The sequence below is a fragment of the Hibiscus syriacus genome, unplaced genomic scaffold (assembly GCF_006381635.1).
Source record: "Hibiscus syriacus cultivar Baekdansim isolate YM2019G1 unplaced genomic scaffold, ASM638163v2 tig00110988_pilon, whole genome shotgun sequence".
Lineage (NCBI taxonomy): Eukaryota > Viridiplantae > Streptophyta > Magnoliopsida > Malvales > Malvaceae > Hibiscus > Hibiscus syriacus.
In genome coordinates, this window is record NW_024062942.1 from 935596 (window position 1) to 954270 (window position 18675).

At 36.0% G+C, this 18675-nt stretch overlaps 1 protein-coding gene and 1 pseudogene across 1 annotated transcript; both read left to right on the top strand.

The window, feature by feature from the left end:
• The first annotated feature begins 1672 nt into the window (after positions 1 to 1672).
• LOC120148914 lies at positions 1673 to 9633 on the top strand (annotated as a pseudogene).
• A 4473-nt stretch (positions 9634 to 14106) lies between these two features.
• Positions 14107 to 16074, top strand: LOC120148913 (protein GRAVITROPIC IN THE LIGHT 1-like). Its single transcript, XM_039161876.1, has 2 exons — positions 14107 to 15688; positions 15724 to 16074. The coding sequence occupies exon 1, from the start codon at positions 14282 to 14284 to the stop codon at positions 15656 to 15658; it is 1377 nt and encodes a 458-aa protein (XP_039017807.1). The 5' UTR covers positions 14107 to 14281; the 3' UTR covers positions 15659 to 15688; positions 15724 to 16074.
• The last annotated feature ends 2601 nt before the right edge of the window (positions 16075 to 18675 follow it).

Sequence of the window (18675 nt, forward strand, 5' to 3'; positions counted from 1 at the left end):
ATTTATTTTAATAATATAGAGATACTAAAGTTTATAAAAATAAAATATAAAAATATTATTAATTTTAAAATAATAAAACTATATTTCGCATATTTTTTTCTGAAAAAGGATAATGGATTTTTTATATTAAAAATATTTAGGTTAAAAAATAACAGAAAATCTAAACGCATAATCCGGAAACAGATGCAAGATAGATCCAATGGATCTAAGAAGAGGCCCAAATCTAAGCATAAAACATAAAAATGTTAGCATAGTAAGTTTTCAATTTGAATTACCAAATATTTGTCGAAACGAACTCTTCTCGGATCCTTGTTGATTTTTGATCTGCTCCGCAATCCTCACCGTACGTGTCCGATTCTTTTCATTTTTTTCTCTTTATCTTTATTTTTGTTGTCATTTACTGTTTTTTTATTGACAGTTTCTTTCCTTGAAAATGATCTGCCGAGATGATTGGGGATCTAGATTTGCATGTGTAAATATTATAGAATGTCATTTTATGAGATTTTGATTTACCAGATTTACTTGTTGGAGTTGAAGATCTGCTGGTATTTTAATTGATATCCCTTTAGGCGTGAGTTTAGTTTGGTTTTCCATTTTACTTTAGCTGTTGTAAACCAATCATTTAAAAAAAATCATTACCTTGCATCGCCTAATTGACGTAATCCGCATTTACTTTATTTATTCTTGTTGACTTTAGTCTCTGATTGGTAAATTGGATTAATAGGTATGCCTGTCAAATTAATAGTTTCAGTTAATACTTGTTATAATGTAATGAGAATGTCAATTTGTTCTTTATAGCTACGTTGGCTTTAAAATTTTAATTTTATTTCATTTCCCAAGGCATGCATCCCTTACACGTATCTCCTTTATTTGCTTATAGAAACACGATTGCCTACAGAAAACGGTTTTTCAGTACTTGTACCTTTCTAAGTAATAATTATTATAGCTGTAAGCATTGGATGAATGATTTAGAGATTGATATCATCAAGTCGAATACTATTTATGCAAGGAGCCACATATATTTGTATTCTAATTATTTGCTGAAGCTTTGAGACATGTTTCAACTCTTTATTAAGCAAGTGAGACGCCTGGCCTCATTATTATCTGCTCTTCCTTTTGTCTTTTATTATTCTTAAATTCATTACATCTGTTGCAAGTTCGTTAACTAAAATGCTATTGCTGAATTGATGGTGTAATTCAGCTGTCAATAGTGAATATGGGAGGAGGGTTCAGAGTGCTGCATCTTGTTAGACCATTCCTTTCATTTCTGCCAGAGGTTCAGAGCTCTGATAGGAAAATTCCTTTCAGAGAGAAGGTCATCTACACTGTCATCTCCCTTTTCATCATTTTAGTGTGCAGCCAGCTTCCACTTTATGGAATACACTCCACGACGAGTGCCGATCCTTTCTATTGGATGCGTGTTATCCTTTGCATCTAACTGTGGAACTGTTATGGAACTACCCCCATTGTCACATCTGGATTGGTGATGCAACTCCTGGCTGGTTCAAAAATTATTGAGGTGGACAACAGTGTTCATGAGAATCGAGCACTCCTGCGAGTGTTTTTCACATTTTTCTATAAATTGTTATCAACTGTTTGATGGATTTTTCTTTTATCCCCAATGAAAAGGTTGTGTTTTTTTCTTCTTTTTTCCCCTTCCAATAGATAAGCTTCTATTTTTTCATTTGTAACATCCAACAACTTTTATGTTATTGGTCTTTTTCAGTGCAAATCAAGCAACTGCTTGTGATAGCTCAAACTGTAGTTTTATGATCTTTCTTTTATGGTTTCGACTTGCATATTAATATTTTGTGCTTCTACGTGTGTGTTTTTTCAGAAATGGGGCTGAAAAGGTTGTTGGGCATCCTGATTGCTGTCGGTGAGGTGGTGGCATATGTACTGTCCGGCATGTATGGCAGTGTTGGTCAGCTTGGTGTTGGGAATGCTATTCTTATTATTATTCATCTTTGCTTTGCTGGAACCATCGTGATCTGCCTGGATGAACTTCTCCAGAAGGGATTTGGTTTGGGCTCTGGGATCTCCCTTTTCATAGCCACCAATATAGGGTATGTTATTGCATTGTTTTCCCTTTTTACTCTCTCAGTGTATTCCAGCATGTTGTCATCCAAATTCTATTTTAATTGTACAGTGAAAACATAATCTGGAAAGCCTTCAGCCCTACAACTATCAACAGTGGTCGGGGCGGCTGAATTTGAAGGTGTTGTCATTGCTATATTCCACTTACTGATAACCAGGACAGACAAAGTTTGAGCACTTCGTGAGGCTTTCTATCGGCAGAATCTTCCAAATGTTACAATTTTGCTTGCAACAGTATTGATCCCTCATTGTCATCTACTTCCAAGGTTTCCATGTTGTTTTGCCTGTGAGATCAAAGAATGCTCGTGGACAACAAGTGTCATATCCCATTAAGCTATTTTACACCTCAAACATGCCCAACATCCTGCAGTCTGCACTTGTTTCAAATCTTTATTTCATCTCCCAGGTATACATGGTTAATATGAAAAGGCTTCATTTTACCGTTAAAATTGAACTCTTGTAACTGCACTTATTTTCTGCAGTTGCAGTACAGGAAGTGCAGTGGTAACTTCTTTGTGAACTTGTTGGGCAAGTGGAAGGAATCTGAATATTCAGGTGGACAATTCATTTCTGTTTGCGATCTAGCATACTACATTATTGCACCTGCAAGTAAAATTGTAAATGAGACGAGACAGATCACGAGCTACTCAAGATCAACTCGATCAAGGCTCGATAAATACTCGGATAGAATGGACTCGACTCGAGTTCTTAACAAGCCGAAACGAGCTACTTGATATTCGACTCGAAAAGCTCGTGAGCAGCTCGAAAATATAATATATTAAGATTTTATTTTATTTTTTTAAAATAAATTATTAATAATATTAATATTTATGTATTGATTTTTTTAAAATACAGTAATATTTTCATGTATTTAAGGTTTAGGTTCGAGTTTGAGGTTTCAATCGAGTTAAGTTTAAGAATTTTTTTTCATTGTGAGCCTTTTCGAGCTACTCACGAGCTTCAGTTTAGGATTTCAAGTTCAAGTCGAGCTTGAAAATTTTAAGCTTGCGAGTTTTCGAGTCGAGTCGAGCTCCATTTCAGAGTTTTCGAGTCTAGCTCAACAATACTCGAGCTCAACTCAGCTCGTTTACACCCCTACCTGCAAGGTTAGAACTTAGATGTTATTTCTCGTCTATTTCTTTTCAAACATTATTTCTTCAAACAGGCTGATCCCTGGTTTTTCTGATTATTCTTGCAGCTTTGCGGACATGGCAGCGAATTCCTTCCATGCTCTATTTTTTCTTGTGTTCATGCTTTCAGCATGTGCCTCGTTTTCGAAAACATGGATTGAAGTTTTTGGTTCTTCTGCCAGAGACGTGGCTAAACTGCTCAAGGTAAACGTTTTAAGTCATATGACTTTTGTTTTCTAATCCATCTTTTTGTTTGTTGGTTTTTTCTGTTATGGTGTCATCATAAGCTTCATTTTCATTATTCCATCCGGAGACATTCAATTGCAGATTTAGCTTAATCTTGCTTGTTTTCCTCATAGATGTATTAGAAAACTTAGTTGATTTTGATTTCTCTTGCCTAATATGTGATTAAATGATGTCAATGTTTATTTGTTTTGTTTCCTTCTCATTTTATAAAAAGAATTTCTAGAGCTTTGATATCTTGAAGTTAACGAATAGTCTTTGGAAGGGATCCTAGACACAAAAGCTACACTGGGTTTATTTTTGACTCCCCCATGTTTTATGTAATGAAGTTTTCATTGCAGGAACAACAAATGGTGATGCCTTATTGAAAACTGTATACTATGAATTGTATATTGAATTCACGTGTTTTACATTTACACACATACTAGCTTTATAGCTAGTGTCAAGCTAACAACCACTCTAACAGCTTAACAACTTTTGGCGCCTAAACTAACTGACTACTACTAGCCATGCTATAATACATGCATGTTCACAGCAAGCTATAGCTTAACTTTCTCCCTACTCTTTTCATTTTTTCTTTAAGCAACTCTATACCCCTGGCATCACACATATACTGTGACGAAACTCCTCAAATGCAGATTTTGAGAGAGGTTTTGTAAAACCATCTGCTATTTGATGTGCAGTTGGTATGTAGTTAACTTTCAACAGACTTGCAGCAACTTTCTCTCGAACAAAGTGAATGTCAAGATCTATATGCTTTGACTGTGCATGGTATACAGGATTAGCACTCATAGCCACTGCCCCTGTGTTGTCACACCAAACCACTGGCTCCCTCCGTTTTTTAATCACTAGGTCTGCAAGCAAAAAGCTTATCCATGTAACTTAAGCAACTGCATCAACAAGACACTTGTATTCTGCCTCCATCGTGGACTGAGACACAGTTTTCTGTTTCTTTGAACTCCATGCAACAAGCATTTTCCAACGAACACACCATAACCAGAGATTGACCGTCGATCATCTATGTTTGCTCCCCAATCTGCATCTGCAAAAGCTGACACAGATAATTCCGCTCATTTGCTCGGAACATTAATCCATAATTCACAGTTCCAACTAAGTATCGAAGTATATGCTTGACTGCAAGCCAATGTGTTTCTCGTGGTGTAGGCATCTTTTGACAATTTTGATGCCAGTATCATCGGTGTGGAACATGCAGCTGCACCTGTCATACTAGTTTTCTCAAGCAGCTCCAACACAAACTTTTTCTGATTTAGAAACAGAGAACCACGAGAGCGATGCACTACAATCCCCAAGAAAAAACGAAGTGCACCAAGGTCCTTGAGAGAAAACATTTCACTAAGCAGCCTTACTATTTCTTGAATCTCACAAGACGAGTGTCCAGTGATGACTATGTCATAAACATAGACCAATACATATATGTCACCAGCACCTCGTTTACAGACAAACAACGATGAATCTGCTCGAGATGCTGTAAATCCAATCTGCACAAGGTTATCCCTGAGCTTAGCATGGCAGTTTCTAGGTGCCTGACGCAGTCCATATAATGCCTTCTGAAGCTTGCAGACAAGAACAGATCCATCTTCAGCAAGTTGCACAAACCCTGGCGGTTGTTGCATGAACACGTCTTCAGTGAGGTCTCCATTGAGAAACACATTATTAATATCAATGTGCCTCAATTCCCAGTCATTTGATACCGCTAGTGTCAAAACAACATTAAGAGAAGAGAATTTAACAACTAGGCTGAACGTATCAAGGAAGTCATACCCTGGAACTTGCGAGTAGCCTTTTGCAACCAGTCGCGCCTTATAGCGATGTATGGAGCCATCTGGATTTCGTTTCAGTTTAAACAACCACTTACACCCAATTTGAGTACTTCCTTCTGGTAATTTCACCAACCTCCACGTGTTGTTTCTTTGAAGAGCATCTACCTCAGCTTGAACTGCCTCCTTTCAATTAGTCGACTGCTACACCTCTTGAATTGTGGAAGGTGTGTCATTGTCGAAATGAGTGGAGTATGCTTTGGGTTTAAAAACTCCACATTTGTTGTGTGTCATCATTGGGTGATGATTCTCCCTAGTTGATAGAGTAGTTGATATACACGGTACATTATTGGCCAAGTCCAATTCTTCAATCACAGGATTGATACTCGCATTATTCAAATTATTCGCACCAGGATATGTGGCCCCAACAATATTATAATTACTATTATTCTCCAATGAACGGGCGGACACTACACCAAGCGGTGCAGCCCCAGCATCATTGTCACCCATTGAATTAGAGTGCAATGTGAACATAACTCCAAGCAGTGTGGCTCCATGCTCATTATCACGAGTGGCCCCACCAAGAATATTATTACTTTGGCAAATAACACCCGTTGAAGTAGTAGCACCCATATGATGGTTGATCATGACGCCAAGCGGTTCTGCCCTATTACCGTCCAGCATGCCACGCGGTGTGGCCCCAACAATGTTCGCACCGCCCGTTGAAGTGCTATGTGGAGTGGACAGCACTCCAAGACGTGTGGCCCCAGCCATGGAATTAGCATCCAACGTTCAGTCCTCAATGGTGGCCATCACGCCATCTGTTGAAGTGGCCCCAAGTAAATTATTGCTTTGACTTGGATTATGCGCACTATCACTACTTTGATTCCCCATTAAAGCATCCAAAGTTCGGTTCATGCTGGTGGGCATCACGCCAAGAGGTATGGTCCCATCACTTTTATATATTTGATTATTTGCACCTGCCCCAACATTATTATTGCTTTGACCTTTCGCATGCGTTGAAGTAGCTTCCAGATGCATATTATTATGAGCTGGTTCGGCCCCATGCTCATTATCACAAGCTTGGATAACGGTTGGAGCAGCACCACTAATCCACTTTCTCACATCTGCAACAACTGGGATATCACGTGAACGAGCAACTTGTGCACGATGTGGGCGACAAGCAGTAGCTTTATCTGCAAATGGAAAAACTTTTTCATTAAACACATGTCTAGAGATATAACTCTACCATTACTTGCCAGACACTGATAGCCCTTGTGCTGAGGACTAAATCGAAGGTATGTACAAGACTGAGATAGAAAACACAATTTGTGATTCTGAAAGGGTCTTAGGTGCGGGAAACACAGGCATCCAAAGACCTTCAGTGAGGCATACTCAGGTTTCTTCTGGAACAGTTTCTCATATGGAGTCATTCCTCCAATTACAACTGTAGGAAGACGGTTGATCAGCTGAACAACAATCACAATTACATATAACCAGTACTGTATGGGCATGGGTGCTTGGGCCAGGAGAACGAGTCCTAACTCAACAATATGGCGATGCTTACGCTCAATGACACCGTTCTGCTCAGACGTGTGAGGACAAGTCAGCCGGTGTATTATCCCCGACTTGGCAAGCAATGCAAAAAAACACACTGTACTATCCACCCCAATCTGATTGAAAATCTTTGATTGAATTGCCAAATTGGTTTACTATCAGTTTGTGGAACAGGTGAAACGCATCAACAGCTTGCGCTTTTTCTTTCAGTAGATAAAGCCAAGTAAATCGGGAAAAAGCATCCACAAAAGTTACATAATAGTGAAAACCGTTGGAGGCAATGTGAGGGGGTCCCAACAAATATGAAAATACTAGTTCAAAAGGTGCAGTGTATTGAGTGTTGGATGAAGAAAAATGTAGCTTATGACTTTTGCCCATAAAGCAAGCCACACACGTTTTATTAACCTCAATATCAAGTTTTATTAACCTTAATATCAAGTTTTACATCAAGTTCTTTAGCAGTTTTACTTAAAGCAAAACTAGTTGGATGTCCTAAATGTCGATGTCATAGCTCAGACTGAGACACATCTGCAGTTGTAAGATGAACTGCAGCACCACAACCTTCTGAACTAAGATCACTAAGTGAAAACGTATAAAGTCCTCCTTTCTCTTCACCTTGTAGAAGAATCGCCTTAGAGAATTCATCACGAACAAAGCACTTCTCAGCATGAAATTCATAGTAAACCTTATTATCCTTAGCAAGCTTAGAGACCGAAAGTAAGTTCTTGGTTATGTGAGGCACATGTAATAATTCAGTCAAGATTAGAGTTCTTGAAGAAACAGAAGAAACAATTGCAGTACCAACGTTATGAATATCAACATAAACTCCATTGCCAACAATAAGTTTACTTGGACCTCTAAACTCAATAGGGTTTGAAACATTCGCAGCATCTGGTGTGATATGATGCGTAGCTCCAGAATCCACCACCCAATGATCACTAGATCTAGAGACCGTACTAGCTTGCAAATTACCTGCTTTCTGAGAATGGCCTTTACAACATTCACATCCCAGGTTTGAAGTTTCAGTAGCAGAATAGTGAGCATTGGCAGACTGTCCTTTATGAGCTTGAGACTTAGATGTAACACACATAAATTCTTCATCATAACGATGCCAGCATCGATCAACCAAGTGACCGAGTTTGCCACAGAGCTGACAATGAATCTTAGTTCGCCCTCGACCTGGGCCGTCTGTCCTGTTTGTAAACGATGAGCGTGAAGATTTAAAATCACGCCGTCCATTAGCAGAGAAATCATGACCCTCTACTCTCTCAGCAACATTGGCTGCCATAGGAACGTAATCAAACTGCTCATTGAACCTGGCCAACTGTGCTTCAGCATATAGAAGAACGGTGTAAAGGTTGTCCAAGACAATGTTTCCTTAATCGTAGTGATAACCGCCATAAACGGTTGATACTCCCTGGGCAGTCCTTTCAAGATGCTGGCAACATGTCCAACATGCGATACTGCACTACCACATGAGGCAAGTGCGTCACATACTTCTTTTACACGAGTGAGATACACTCGCATACTATCAATGCCCTTCCTAAGCGACTGCAACTTGCAGTGCAAACTCATAGCAGTCGTCGTGGATCTGCTCGCAAAGAGTTGTTGCACAACACTCCATACTGTAGCTGCTGATTCAACACCAACAAAATGAGGAAAAAGATAAGGGCTAATGGTTGACAGAAGCCACGAAGCAAGCGCACTATCCTGTGCAACAAAGTCCTCAAACGAATCATTGACACGAATCACACCATTATCATCAAGAATCATCTCCGGTGGTGATTGCAGAGCTCCAGTCAATAGGCGTTCAAGACGGTGACTCCTTATCGTGAGCATAATTTGTTGCTTCCACAGAAGGTAGTTCATCTCATCAAGAACAACACTGATTTTCTTGAGAGAGAAACTTGTATTTGTGGACGATTCCATGAGATATCAAGCAAGAATCGCGCAGCAAGAGTTGTTAGTCAAAGAACCCAAGACCAATCGGCGAAAGATGCCATATTGAAAACTGTATACTATGAACTGTATATTGAATTCACGTGTTTTACATTTACACGCATACTAACTTTATAGCTAGTGTCAAGCTAACAACCACTCTAACAGCTTAACAACTTTTGGCGCCTAAACTAACTGACTGCTACAAGCCATGCTATAATACATCCATGTTCACAGCAAGCTATAGCCTAACATGCCTGGACATAGAGATTCAAATCTGCAAAAGGAGCTGAACCGTTACATACCAACTGCAGCTGCATTTGGCGGAATGTGCATTGGTGCATTAACTGTCCCAACAGACTTCATGGGAGCAATCAGTTCGGGTACTGGAATTTTGCTTGCGGTGACAATCATAGGGTACTGGAGTATTGCTTGAGGTGACAATCATATACCAGTACTCTGAACCTTTGAGAAGGAGAGAGCCAGTGGATAGAATCCAAAAAATACAAGTAGGTCCCCATGGATAAAAAATTGAGGTCAAAGATTGTTTTTTCCCCTTTCTATCTAATGATTCACTTAAATGGGGGCATGCGTAACCTTGAATTCTCAAGATGCTATCTGGCCCCCGCCCTTCTAAAGTTTACTAAGGTTTGGTAGTCTAAGCAAGTTTTAAGTTAAATAATCTCTCATTATTTTGATTTTACGCTGTGAAATGTGTTTTCAATTTTATCTTTTTAAAAAATGACGTGCATTTCAGCTTCATTCAATTTTTCCCAGGTCTCTTGTATCATTACTGAATCAGATTGCCGAACAGAACTTGCCCATGATGTAGCAAAGAATGCTTGCGTGTCGGGTCCCTTCTATTTTTCTTTTGATTTCGAGCAAATCATTACACTAAATAAATAAAATCCAAAGGTTGATGATAACCTTGTTCATCAAGGATGCTTTAGCCTTTTGCTTATAACATTGTTATATATTGTTACTTTGTTAAAGCGGATTAATCCAAAAAGAAAAAGAATTAAAGAGAATTTGGCCTGATTTGGACCAGATTATGTTGCTCCTTGTCTTTGCAAAAGCATAGACATTCGGGACATTAACCAGACGTGAAGTGAATATTCTTAGAACAAATATGGTATAATACAAATATTTACTTTTCATTCCACTGCAGATATATGAAACGCATCAAACTCCAACCACTTTTTACCTTTTAAAAAATCTCCAATTTTTTATCTTCCATTTCTCCCTGTATATTTGGGGGGAAAATTATACACAAATTTTAGATTTTAGAATATTATTTATTTAAATGGTATTTAAATTTTAAATTTAAAGAATATAATTTAAAGTTTAGAGTTTAAATTTAAACTCTATGGCTTAAAATTAAGATTTTAAGTTTTAAAATTACAGAATCTAAATTTTAAATAATTTATGTATCAAATAATTTATGTATATATAACTAAATTAGAATTATTTCAGATAATTACTTCACAATATTTTTCACACATACAATCTGACTTGCTAATTAGACCAAGCAATGATGGCCTATAACTTTTGATTCAATATAGATATTCTTGCGCGGCAGTTAAAAAATTGGTATAATTAGGATGTGGGTTCTTATAAAGTTACATATTCGTGGTATTGATACCCTACTTTTTTTTCTTCCATTTCAATCACTACTTATATATGATTTGTTTCCTTGAATTTTCATTAAATGTAATTTGATCATGATTCTATTTTTAATTTGTCTAATGACTTAATTTGAGCATTAACTTTAAAATCTTTTATTCTAGTCGTGTATTAAATTTATAGATTAAATCCTTATATTTTAGAATTAATCGTTGAGTCATTTCTCACATTTGTTATCAAGATAATACATATGCTATATAACTTGTTCATGTTTAGGCAAAAAAATTAAACTAAAATAACTTAATTGCATTTGAACCCAAGACCAGTTAGTAATCAAATTATAAATCAATTAAAATATTTATTTATTAATGATTGTATATATATATATAATTATATTTAAAATTAAATTTTATTTAACATACACAAACTCACGAGCACAATTTAAAATCAAAAGATAAATTTATAATTTGAATATTAAATATTTTTTCTTATGATTATAATTTGAATATTAAATTATTTTTTAATAATTTCACACACACATATATAAATAAATATGAAAACAATAAATTTAGTTTTGAAAATATTAAATATTAAATTAATTAAAAATAAACTACTAGATTTATTTTAGTGATTTAAGTGTTATCATATTCTCAATTGACCTAGATGTAAGTTCCCACTTATTCATTTTTATTTTTTTATCATTAACTATAATATAATATTTAATACTATAATCGATTCCTAAATGTTATAATTAGCTTATTGGTTAAGGCATGCTTGGTTACTGATTCATTTTGGATAGTTTACCCTTGATTTTTAGTGCTGGCTAGCCAAAAAGGACACTTGCATCCCATGGACTGAAGAAAATCAGTTGAACTGTTAAAGAGGTGGCTACCAAAGATGCTTACCAAATACACTCAGTCACTCACAACCTGGAGAATTTAGGTTTTGATTTGAGCATCATATAAAATCACATGTAGCTATTATAAATAGCATGAATTTTAGAAACGGTTGCATAATTTTATACTAAGATGAACAAAATTTTAAAATTTTAAAAGTAAATAAAATTATGTATATATATAATAATTTTAAATTTTTAAAAGAATAATTATCTCGATTTATCTGTCGGTCCATTCCTGCTTCGCTTGAGGGCATTAAAGAGATATAAATTGCCGCCAAATGACTCCTCTCACAGTAGTTTTCACCACTATATTTTTATGATTTCCGTTGGATCCCCATATTTTATTATAAGACATTTATGCTTGCCAAAGCAGACGGTACAAGCAATAGTCGAAAAACAATTAAAGAAACAACGCTCCCTCGTTCAGTCGTCAAGGAGCTGAATGAATTGTCACATCGAGGGATGGATCTTAGGCGCTGCTCAAACTACCACACTTTATATAATGTGATCGCTTTGATAATTCCCCACTGCTAACTTAATTATACAGGGAAGGAGAATTATTGGTGAGTTTAACATTTGAACGATTAGCGTGCGTGCTTGCATTGCATGCATGCATATACTAATATTTAATGATTATTATTAACCACTCCATGCCTAACAAACAAGCAACATTAATCCATCCAAAATCAGAAACATTTAATTAATTGTATCGCAATTTGATTATCTTATTCGATCTCAAAGGCATCATTTTGCTTACACATGAAAATGCCAGCTCCATTCATTTTAGAGAAGAAAAAAAACTGTAACTATTGTGCCTTGCCTCTCAGATTTCACCCAGCAATCGGTTGGTGCTTCAACATTTCGATTAATACTAGTTAAGTGCTTAAACTCTGACCTCATTTCAAAAGGGTTTTAATATGTTTTTAGAAAATAAATTAAGATAGTTATTGGAGTTCCATACAGTGAAGACTTGCTCTACCCTTTGTGATCTCAGTAGCATTTATTATGTCCAAAATGAAAAGAGTTTCAATTTTGAAAAATCGTGTTAAAACAGGCCTCTTTGGATCCTGGGTCACTTAGCTTTCAATAATGGTGTCCTTTCATCCCTTAGCTTTGAACTATATTAAAACAAAAACCCACCCAATGTCTCAACTTTTTAGGCGTATTATAATTTTTTTTGTAAAACCCGCATCTTGCAATATGTATACACAAATAGAGCTTGAACGACTGAGTTGAGTTGGACTTTATAAAAAGTTTGGGGATGTATAAGATATAGCAGCTTTAATATTATACGGTTAAGAAAATATATTATCGGAAATATTAATATTTTTTTAATATTTCCGGTAAAGCACTACTTAAAACATTATTTTTTCTTAATATTGGGTTCTACCTAAAATGTTTAACATTTTTGGTAAATCGCTACCTAAAATGTTTAACATTTTCGGTAAATCGCTACCTAAAATATTAATTTTTTACCGGAAATGTTAACACTGTGCACTATCTAAAATATTATTTTTTCTACCATAAATTAGGTAGCGAAATTAATATTTCCGGTAAATACTAGAAATGTTAAAAAAATATTAATATTTCCAAGAAGACATTTCCTTAACCATATATTAAGGTTGTCGTGCAACATAACTACTCAAAATTTTGTGGGTTTAAAATTCACAACTTCAGCTTCAACTTGAAATAAAAATTTGAATTCCAAATATTCTCATGTTTAATTCTATTAAAATTCGAACTCAGGTTTGATTCAAGTTAAATTCGAGTTTGAACTTGAACCCTAAGTACATAAAAACAATATGTTGTATTTTTTAAAATAACATATAAATGTTAATATTTATTAAAAAATTAATTTAATTTTTTTTAAAAATAATATATTACTTTTTGAATTGCCCATAAGATTTTCGAATTAGATATCAAGTAAATCGTTTCGACTTGTCAAAAATTCATATTAAATCCATTCTATTTAAGTGTTAATTGATTCGAGCTCAAATAACTAATAATCGGTCTCGTATCTTTTACGGTTTATAAACAACCCAATACCATTTGATTGTTTCTTGACTTTCACGTTAAAACATGCTTATGTTTTGTGAATGGTTCAGATTGAAAATTTGTCTGCGACTTTGTTAATGTATAATCTTTACATCTCTATAATAATTCTAAGTTTTTTTTTCGAGTACAAAGGACTTTCAATTCATAGAAAAATAAGATGAGGAAAATAAAAAGTCTCTTGTTTTGACATGGAACACATGCATTTATCAGATGGTATCCAGAAACCTTAAAAGAGTAAAACTGTCTGTTTGTTTCGCTGGAAAATGACGTTCATGTATGATAAACTGGGAATCTCTAGTCGATATTATTAAAAAGTAATGTGAAGAGTAATGGGGACAGCAGGCAGTGAACATGCACGAGAACGAGATTATTCCTCGATTCCCCTACCATTCAACAAACAAGACAACACCTCCATTTCTGCCCAATGCCTTAAAAGCTCGTGGGCTCCATCTCCCCCATGCAATCATCATCTCTTCCACTGTCACTGCTATTATATTCATATCCCAAAACTAAAACTAGTTACTGTTTTGCAGGGTATTGAGGTTCAAGATTAGGGAAAATGATATTCCATTGCTTCATAAGCTGTCATTTCTTCAAATGAAAAAGTCCAAAATGTGTTTTTTCAATGATTATGTTATGAACTATGAATTTTAGTAATGAACTATGAATTTTAGTAATCCCTCCGTTTTAAGGGTTTAACCATGGGAGTAAGAAAAAAACTAAGACCTTTGCATCTTCTTTCCCGCGCTCTAAATCGCACGTCTGTCCTTGTTTTCAATCCCCACCAGTCTTTAGCTTCAGCTTGATACTCAAAGCTGTCTTATTTGTTGCTTTTCAAACATGTCATATTAACTTTCTTTTTTCCCCATATTTTCTTTTCTTTTTATGTCACAATAACCAAAGATCTCTGTTATCATTTTCGTGCTGTCAACTCTAATTCCTTCTAATTTCGCCTCGCCACAATGGAAACAATCAAACCCAAATTAGCTTTAAGAAACAACAACAACCAGAGCAGGCTAGCAAGAACTTTCCAGAGAGTCATCAATCTTAGAAGCGCTAAGAAAATTGTTTCGAGCAATGGGGTTGGGATCTGCGTTCTCACTGCTTCCCAGCACAAACTCCCACACCAAGCTTCAAGCAATGAGGACTATTCCAAGGCTAAGCAAAAAGCAGTCATGGAAGCGCTGCTCGCCAAGGTTTTCGCCGGTGTTACTTCCATCAAAGTTGCTTACGCTGAGCTGCAAATGGCTCAGCACCCTTACAACAGTGAGGCTATTCAAGCTTCTGACCAAGCTGTTGTGGAAGAGCTCCGAGCTCTTTCGGAGCTAAAGGGCAAGTTTTTGAAGAAAGAGCTTGATCTTTCACCTCAAGTTACTTTGATGCTTGCTGAGATTCAAGAACAACAAAGCTTGATGAGGACTTACGAAATCACCATCAAAAAGCTGCAATCCGATGTTGAAGAGAAAAGTTTCGACATTTGTTTGCTTCACAAGCGGCTTCAAGATTGCACTGCCTTTAACAAGTCCTTGGAAACGAAATTAAACGCCAAATCGCCTTTGTCGATGTTTGATGATATTCAGTTTACCAAGTTGAACCCGGGTCATTTTGTGCAAGTTTTACACTTCTCTTTGAGATCTGCACGGGGTTTTGTGAAGATGATGGTCAAGGAAATGGAGTCGGCAAAATGGGATCTCGGAGCAGCTGCAGAAACCATTGAATCTGTAGCTGTTTTCGCAAAAGAAAGCCATAGGTGCTTTGCATTTGATTCTTTCGTGTGTAAAACAATGTTGGAAGGCTTCAACTCCCAAGATTTTGGGCTCTCAACAGATTCTCCCACAAAAAGACTCGACCCCGAGCAGTATTTCAACGCATTCAAGAACATGAAATCTGCTCACCCAAAATCGTTTTTAGTTCAAAACCCAAACTCTTGTGTTGCTAGATTCATCAGAACCAAGTACCTCAACCTTGTACATGCCAAAATGGAGTGTTCATTTTTTGGGAACTTGAACCAAAGGAAGCTAGTAACCTCTGGTGGGTTCCCGGATACAGCTTTTTTCACGGCTTTCGCAGAGATGTCTAGGCGTTTTTGGCTCTTGCATTGCTTGGGATTCTCAATGCATCAACAAGTTTCCATCTTTCAGGTGAAAAAATATTGTGGCTTCTCTGAGGTTTACATGGAAAACGTGAGTGATGAATCACTCCTATCGGGTGAAATCAACGGTGCAAATGCTGATGTTAGAGTCGGTTTCACGGTGGTTCCAGGGTTCAAAATTGGTGCTACTGTGATTCAAAGTCAAGTTTATTTGTCCCCGGTGATCACTCCGCCGGTCAGCCGTTAATTTGTCCGTCTCTTTTGGATATTTAATATATAATACTTCATGGCGAAATCGATCATTGGATATTTTTCCGTCTTCTGCATTAATAGATGGAACGTGTTAAAGCTAAGCCATCCACGCTCGTTTTGGTTCATGCGCCGTCAAGGTGAAGGAGCGGAGTGCCATTTTCAAGTGGGTGTTTGTGGGTTTAAGTTCAGCTTCCACTTTAGAAGTGTGCCGTTGTCCCCATATAATGGGAAGGACAGCGGAGCATGGGGTGGCGCGTCAGTTCTTGTCCGTGGATTGATAGTGGGTGGTAGCAGCAGCAAGTATCTGAACCTATACCCAAAAGAGCAAGAGGAGGTGCAGTTTAGGTTATGGGGTAGAGCAGTTTTTCTTTTCGTTTTAAAGTTTAGTTTTATGATAGAGAAAGAAGAAAACATGTTATGAAGGGGGAAAAGTTGTATTACTCCATATAATATAAGATTATGAAGTGTAATATGCCCCAAAAATCCAAGACAAGAAGAGCAAGTTGCAGTGGATAAATATTTTCGAGCAACGATTGGCTTTGCTTGTGGATGACTCTTTCTAATTTTGCATAATATTCCTAAGATTGGGAAATGTCTTTTGGTCCATATCCTCCTGATTTAAGGTCACAATCATGAATCATTGTTGTTTCTTCAGATGAGCATTGGGTGGGTTGAGTTAATTAACCTCCTTCCTAATGCTAAATAGTGTGGGGGTAGTCATGGAGAGCTATGATATTACTTTATTGATTACGGTGGGGTATACGTAGGCCGTATTTGCAAAATCCGAGCAAAGGGTTCACGGGTGAGCTTTTGCCTGTTGAACGTTCGGATGTGGTTCGTGTTCCGTGCAACCGGACAGTCTCTTAATTAATTGCCAGTTAGTTTTTTGGAGCGATGGACTACATTTTATGTTTACTTTTTCTTTACAGGGAAAGGACAAGTTCAAAATTGAGTACTTCCCCTTCTGCGCTCGCCTAGGATCCAAGGGACTTAAAAAATACTACAACAGTAGGGCTATATCAAAGATGAAAACAAAGAGGGAAAATGATCCGAGGTTTTAGGTTTTGGTGCCTTTCAGATTACTTAAAAATGCAGTAGACCAATGTGGTTGGTCTGGTTGTAAACAAGAAACCAATATATGGGTTATAGTCTGGCAAGGCATCTAATATGTGACCTAACTGCAAAGCTGTTTCGTCCCAGGATTCAGAATTCACATCCATCCCTTAATTTTGTATATTACATTGGAAAGAAGAAAAAAACATTAACTCCAAAAAACAAAGGTGGGAAAATGGACATTTGAAGTGTAACATCCCAAAACAGAGCTAGTGACTAAAATACAAATTCTGAAAACTTTTTGCTTGATTTTGAAATAAGTTAAAAGTTTAGACTTAATTGGAAATATTTTGTGAATGATGGTTTAGCAAAGATTAAAAGAAAGAATAGTAAAATAGTCATTTGACAAAAAAGATTTTTATCTTTCTTTGGTAGGTTATATAAAACGTGGGAGATGAGGAAGGAAGGAAGGAAGGAAGGAAAAAGTTTCCAAAGTTCTCTTCTTCTCCTTTCTTCTTCATACGTGAAGGATTAAGCAAAAGTGAGATTTCTATATGGTTAATTTCTTGTTGAATTTTTGAGTTGGTTATGATCATTAGATAATACTTAAGCTTAAAAAAAAGCTTAAGTCAACTTTAAGTCAAAGGATTAAGAAGTTAAGATAGATTAAAGATTTAGAGTTTTTGAATGAAAACTTGGAATAGAGTTGATAAGTGGAATTTGAAATTAAATTTGACTTGTCAATGGTTGAATTAAGAGATATGAAGTGATATAATTGAATTTAGAACATGTTGAAAATTGAGTTTAATTCTTGAATTCCATGAGGTGGATAGGATTTTGAGGTTTAAGATGTGATAAATGAGTATTAATGAGTTTAAACATGTGTATGTGAGTTAAGAATATGATAGGGGATGAAACATAAAGTGTTTAAGTAGATTTGGAGTGATTTTCGGTCTTAAAAGTAAATTCTGGGCAAGGGGTACCGATACCTCAAGAGTAAAAATTCATGAAGAAATTCAAAGGGTACCGATACCTTAAGGATGATATCGATACCCCTTGAAATGAAAAGTTATCGAATGTAATTTGGGTATCGGCACCTAGGTAGTGTACCGATACCTCAGTGAAGGGATGTATTGATACCATTGCAAGAGAAAGTTGAGATTTACTCTTTCTTATAGTTTAAGAAATCAAGGATCGAATCATAGTATTTAGAATGTTAATATGTGTACATGATTGTGTAGATATCGCAAAGTCCAGACAAGTTAGAAGTAATAGTCATCGAAAAGATATAATGGTTCGGTATTGACTAGTGCAGCCAGGTGAGTGCACATTATTTAATATATGATGTTTAATGGGAAATAAGATTTGTGATAAGTCTATTTCCAATAGTAAAATGCATGAATTCATAGATAGAAGTATGTGTTTGTTATGATTTATATGTGTGCATGAGTATATGTGTTGACATGTTATTATGTAAGTTACATGATTTGTATAAATACATGTTAGTGTAATAAGTTATGTGAACAATACAAATGATCTATATGATTATATAAGAATATGAAATAAGCTACGTGATAAGGACATAAGAAATGAGATGAACACGTGACATAAGCTATAAGTTAAAGAATCATTTTATATAAATATATGTTAACATAAGATAATCAAGTATAAGTTAGATTATATGGTATAAATGATTATGCAAGAAAGGTTATGAGACTTTATGAGAGTAATACGACAAGAAGTTATAAGAGCATATGTTTATGAAATATAAGAGCAAGTTATAAGCCACGTGATACGTGATTTTATATGAAAATGTTCTAAGTGCAAGTGATCTACGTGTATATGTGAATATGTGATATAAATTATATACGGGAAACATATGTGAACAAGAGATGGAAAGGATATACATGTTATATGAACACATGAGAAATGTTATAAGATAAGTGACATATGAATATG

Coding starts and splice junctions, on each gene's coding strand:
- LOC120148913 (XM_039161876.1), top strand. CDS start 14,282: ATGGAAACAATCAAACCCAAATTAGCTTTAAGAAACAACAACAACCAG.